Source organism: Limulus polyphemus, unplaced genomic scaffold (assembly GCF_000517525.1).
Source record: "Limulus polyphemus unplaced genomic scaffold, Limulus_polyphemus-2.1.2 Scaffold12128, whole genome shotgun sequence".
Lineage (NCBI taxonomy): Eukaryota > Metazoa > Arthropoda > Merostomata > Xiphosura > Limulidae > Limulus > Limulus polyphemus.
In genome coordinates, this window is record NW_013677738.1 from 2,311 (window position 1) to 8,271 (window position 5,961).

General features: G+C 33.7%; 1 protein-coding gene across 1 annotated transcript in view; it reads right to left on the reverse strand.

Moving 5' to 3' along the window:
• Positions 1 to 5,961, reverse strand: part of LOC106476925 (hemicentin-2-like) — a gene marked incomplete at both ends in the record, with an annotated part of 12,942 nt that overhangs the window by 2,212 nt on the left and 4,769 nt on the right. Inside the window, 3 exons of the mRNA XM_013937541.2 lie at positions 1,946 to 2,227; positions 2,803 to 3,117; positions 4,270 to 4,450. Of these exons, the coding sequence (XP_013792995.2) occupies positions 1,946 to 2,227; positions 2,803 to 3,117; positions 4,270 to 4,450 (778 nt within the window). The remainder of the gene's footprint in view (positions 1 to 1,945; positions 2,228 to 2,802; positions 3,118 to 4,269; positions 4,451 to 5,961) is intronic.

The window sequence follows — 5,961 nt, forward strand, 5'->3', positions numbered from 1 at the left end:
ATTTCACATGTGAAATTTGAAAAATTTTCTGATACATAAAAGTATTTTTAACCTTAAAATGAAATTACTTTGCCTGTTGGATAGGCAACATGCAAAATGAAAAAAGGCATGAGAAAAACATTGCTTAACAAACCTTAAGACTGATATTTTGTGAATGAAAGCCTTGGAATGTTTACTGATAATCTGACAAATTTTGTGAACATATACTAACTAATTTAAAAGTTATAGAATGAAAACTATAACATGCACAAAATGGTTACAAGATTGGTCCCAGGGACCGAGCCCGTGCTGAAAGAGTTAAATGAAGGTTTATCCTTATTCAAGTCAACAATTCAGTTAATAGAGGGTTGAGTATGTTTATATTGAAACACTTTTGAATATGCAAATCAGCAAATGATAACCACAGTCAATATAAAGTCATGATGGAATGTCGTATATCAGAACCAAATTTTGACATTGTTTGGCATTTCTTAAGTTGTGATGACATTGAAAATTCATATCTTTTAGGAAGAGTACATACTAGTCCTTTCCAATGCAAAATACTCAGATCATAAAGTTGTGTTAAATGATTAGAGAGCTTCCATGACAGGTATGGTCCCTATAATTAAATGCATTGAAAAACAAAGTAATATGGATCAACATGGGGCACCAAGACTATCCACAAAGAAACTTGCAACAAGTTTGACCCCATCCTTCATAAGCAAAGTGCAGCATCTTGTAACAGTTAAAAATCCAAAAACAGAAAGGTCAGCAGCAAAAGCCATTTGCATGTACCAGACAATAGTATCTTGTCTAGAAATGAGGCCAACATGGTATAAATTCACCATGAAATGGCTTCCAGTTATACCTCCAATTCAACTGTTCCATACCTCAACTAGAAAATTAAATGGGTATTAATACTATTTCATATGAAGACATACTGGTCAAATTGCTAGATGCAGTGCCTATGGATTTTTGTGTGACAGAACTGTTGAAATGGGTGCTGGTAAACTGTTGTGATAGTACACTAGATGGATTATTGAAAGCAGTAAGGGAAGCATTGTGTCTTTTGGACATGAAAGTCTTACAACAAAGCCTTTTGTAATGGAAATTGTGCTGGAGAGCTACTATCAAAATGTACAGCCATCAAACAGAGCATGACCAAATGTGCTCACATGGACTTGTAACAGCAAGGTGATGCTCTAAAACTGTTTAAATATAATGTACTCAACCTTCTCTACATCATTTATGTGAAGTTTCAAATATATTTAAGCTAATTCAATTAATAAAACCTTTAAATGTAGTTTCAAACTTATTACAGCCAACAGATTCAGTTAATGCATGCCTAAGCCCATAAATACAGTTACTGACATCCACCACATATGATTTTAATCTTATCAAGCCCAAATATGCATATATTTTGATAGTGCAGAAATGATTATTCAGTGAAAGAATATAATCCACTATTCCTCTTTATCAAGTGCTAAACTAAAACTTAAAAATTATAAGCCATAAATTGAACATACTTATTTTACAGCTTTTAAAACTATATCTGTCTTGCTCTTATTTCAAAAAATACTTATATCAAAAGCCAAGCAAAGAATATGGATTATAAACTATACCACAAAATAAGAAGTCTTAAAAATGAATAAGATAATACTATACTATTACATTATAAAAGTTTTCAAACAAAAACGTCAAAACAGCAAATAATAAATATGAATATATATATATATATATATACACTTCCAATAATTAGGTGTAAAATATGCTTGAAACCAATATATTCAAAGAAACAAAGTCATTGTCCCTGTTACTGACTTTTTACATGTTTATCAGTGAAAGCACCACTTTTAACCACATTTCAAATCACCCCACGTGTTTCTGTCACAAAGACAACAACCCTCATTTTAGCAACCCACATTATAATGTAACAATAAATTAATCAACAATTGAAGCAACCAACCCAAAACTTTAAGGTTTACATCTTTCTCTGCAGAACCAGCCTTGTTAGCAGCCATACAAGTATATCGACCTCCATCTCTTACAGCAACTTTATCAATAAGAAGGGAGCCATTTGGGAGAATGGTTGTGTCTGGAGAGGATAAAGATGACAGGAGCTGACCATTCTTCATCCAGGTTATGACAGGATTTGGGTGACCACTTGCTTCACATTCGAGCACAATGCTGTTACCTTCCTTAACTTTGGCATTCTCAACTGTCTCCTGGGCCTGAATCCTAGGGGGAACTTGGAAGACATAAACAACTGTTGTACACTCTTGAAATGGTCAAAGAACTATCTTAAGAACTGACTGAAAAGTTATACAAAATGTAACATAAACTAATAATAGCACTGCAATACATTTTTGAATCTTTCAGTTTTGTAAGATTTGATTACCACACTGCTCCTGAGAACAGAAAATGTTTTCACAGACCTGTTACAAAATGATTCAGTGTGGTCACCCAGTACCCCTTGACCAAGATAATTAAGTGTGGTCACTCAGTAAGAAAACAAAATGATTCAGTATGGTCACCCAGTACCCCTTGACCAAGATAATTAAGTGTGGTTACTTAGTGAGTGAGCCAAGATAATCTTTAACTCTTACAGAAATGACTTAATAACATTGATCAAGATATTAGTTTACTAACTTATTACTTCCAAACCATTACTGTGACCAATTTACTATAAAACATGATTTTATCTTATGTTAGCTTATTTCTGATACATTTTTAAATAAAACTTGTTTATGTTCGCAACAGATAATTACTTCTGCTTAAAACGTTTTAACGTAAATAAACATTAATGGCAACATTAACCCATACCCAAAACATCCAGATTAATGTCTTTGGAGACTTCTCCAGCAATATTCCTGGCTTCACAAGTATATTGTCCAGCATCATCATTCCCGGCATGATTGATAAGGATACGCTGCCCACTGTCCATAAGTTGAACATCCGACACAATATCACCCCTGCGATTTTGTGGGTTCATGTAGGGAGGAGGTTCAAATATAGTACCGTTTTTCTTCCAACTGATCTTTGGGGTTGGAAGACCAGTTACAAGACATTCTAAAACCGTACGCTGAGAAATAACCACTTCTTTGTAATCCGTTTCTGGGCCCTCGAGACTCGGAGGAACTAGAAGCATACAACAAATACCATGTTTTATTATTCCTCGAGGAAACCATGAAACAGTAAGATTATATTATCCTAATAGTTAATATTAAATATTTAAATGAAAACAGACTCCCAAACCAGGACCTCTTCCTAACAAGACCAGTACTTTGCCACTGAACTCCTCAACAGGGAATGGCTGGTACTCTTGGGTAGGTCAATGGTAGAGAACTGGCCTTGTTAGCCAGAGGTTCCGAGTTCAAGTCCAGGAGTTTTATTTTTTTTTACTTATTGGATTTTTCACTTAAATATTTAATATTAATTATTTCAATACTATAGGTTGTATCAATACAGACAGTGACATGAAGAAAGTAGCTCTAACACAAAATGAGTGAGTTTGTTTGTAATGAAGATAACCTGGAAATAAAGTATGACTTGGAAAACATTGTCTTTACCATGGATGTGTTTAACCAGCTCGATTGAACAAGAAGCAGAGAATATGAATGTTGTACTCTAATAGAAATTTTCAAATATCTATTTTGAGTTAATAAAACTTTCCCTTGAATTTACTGTAAGAGAAAACTACTAATTTATATCTATAATATCTCAACAATATCTCTTGAATATCCTTGAACATTTACAGCAAATTCTTGTACCACACATCCAGCTACATTAGATAGAACAGCTTACAAGTACTGGCATAACTGTTCCCCGTGTCCAGCTATGTTACATATAATAGCTTACAATTACTGACCTAACACATTCACAGAAAATTCCCGTTCCCCACGTCCAGCTACATTAGATAGAACAGCTTACAAGTACTGGCCTAATGTTTACAGTAAACTCCTGTTCCCCGTGTCCAGCTACATTAGATAGAACAGCTTACAAGTACTGGCCTAATGTTTACAGTAAACTCCTGTTCCCTGTGTCCAGCTACATTAGACAGAACAGTTTACAAGTACTGGCCTAACGTTCACAGTAAACTCCTGTTCCCCGTGTCCAGCTACATTAGATAGAACAGCTTACAAGTACTAGCCTTATGTTTACAGTAAACTCCTGTTCCCCACATCCAGCTACATTAGATAGAACAGCTTACAGGTACTAGCCTTACGTTTACATTAAACTCCTGTTCCCCATGTCCAGCTACGTTACATATAATAGCTTACAATTACTGACCTAACACATTCACAGAAAATTCCTGTTCCCCACGTCCAGCTACATTAGATGCGATGCACTTGTAGGAGCCTGCATCAAAAACTCTAGTCCGATTGATCTGAAGCTGACGTCCATTAAGCAAGATGTTCACTCCAGGTGTTGTCAAAGGTGACACTAACTCCCCATCTTTCATCCAAGCTATCTGTATGCAAAACATTTCTAGAGTGGGTGAAACAGCTGAAATTGGAAAGTACTGTTTCCCAAATACAAGTGTATGGCTACATTAAAGCTAATCATACTTGTAAGGGAAAGCAACTTGAAAGAAAGCTTTAGTAGGTTTTTAGTGAAAAATACAGAATATATCAATAATCTTTAACTATATTTCCTCATGTTTCTTTCTTTTAATAATTAATTGGTCAAAATTCCATTCTTCTATTTGTATTAAATATTCATAGTTAGGTCTAGAAAAAAAGTTTTTCATATCAATAGAAGCAGAAAATTACATAGTTAAACTTTTCTTCTGAATTTGTGCAACAAACCATAAATACATAAATCAAGTGTTAACAAGAAGTAAGTTCTGTCTGATAATCAGCGGTATGTTACTGAAACATGTCAATAATAAAAACAAAAGTACTGAAACAGAATACTTTGTAAATGAACACAATATCTGAAACTACAAGGTACTGCCTTGAAGATAAATGATAGTGTTTAGATGATTGAGTTTTGTTTCGCTGGACTAGTATCTTACAAGTATCAAACCTTACTATTAAATATGACAGGTTACGGCAGAGAGTGATCCATAACTTATTGATGTGGGAGTATATATATACAACATTTCTAATGAGAAAGATTTTTAACATTTTTATACAGTACATTTTATATAAGTTTCATGTGGTACATAAAAAGAAAATTCTGCCTCTCATTTTCACATGTTGCTGTAACTATGAAATGTTATCTATGTATTACTGTAACTCAATTTCTCATGTAACTGAAACTATGGGATGTTACATGCATTATGTTACAAATGCATGTTACTGAAACTATGAGATGTTACATGCGTGTTACTGAAATTATGGGATGTTACAGTCGTGTTAGTGAAACTATGGGATTTTACATGCATGTTACTGAAACTATGGGATGTTACAGTCGTGTTACTGAAACAATGGGATGTTACAGTCGTGTTAGTGTAACTATGGAATGTTACATGCGTATTACTGAAACTATGGGATGTTACAGTCGTGTTAGTGTAACTATGGGATGTTACATGCATGTTACTGAAACTATGGGATGTTACATGCATGTTAGTGTAACTATGGAATGTTACATGCATGTTACTGAAACTATGGGATGTTACATGCATGTTAGTGTAACTATGGGATGTTACATGCATGTTAGTGTAACTATGGGATGTTACATGCATGTTTCTGTAACTATGAAAAATTATTCACATATTATTTTTTTTCAAGCAATTATTTAACAGAGAAACGACATTCAACAAAATAACTCTTGAAAGTTTCATTGAAACAAAAGTTGTAATAATTACCCTTAATTTCAAGTGGAGAAAAAATTTGATTTAAATATCCTAAGATATAATAGTTGTAACAGAGTTTAGCTATTGTTTCTGTAGATATAATAATTCTAACAGAGTTTAGCTATTATTTCTGTAGCTATGATAATTCTAACAGAGTTTAGCTATTGTTTCTGTAGATATAA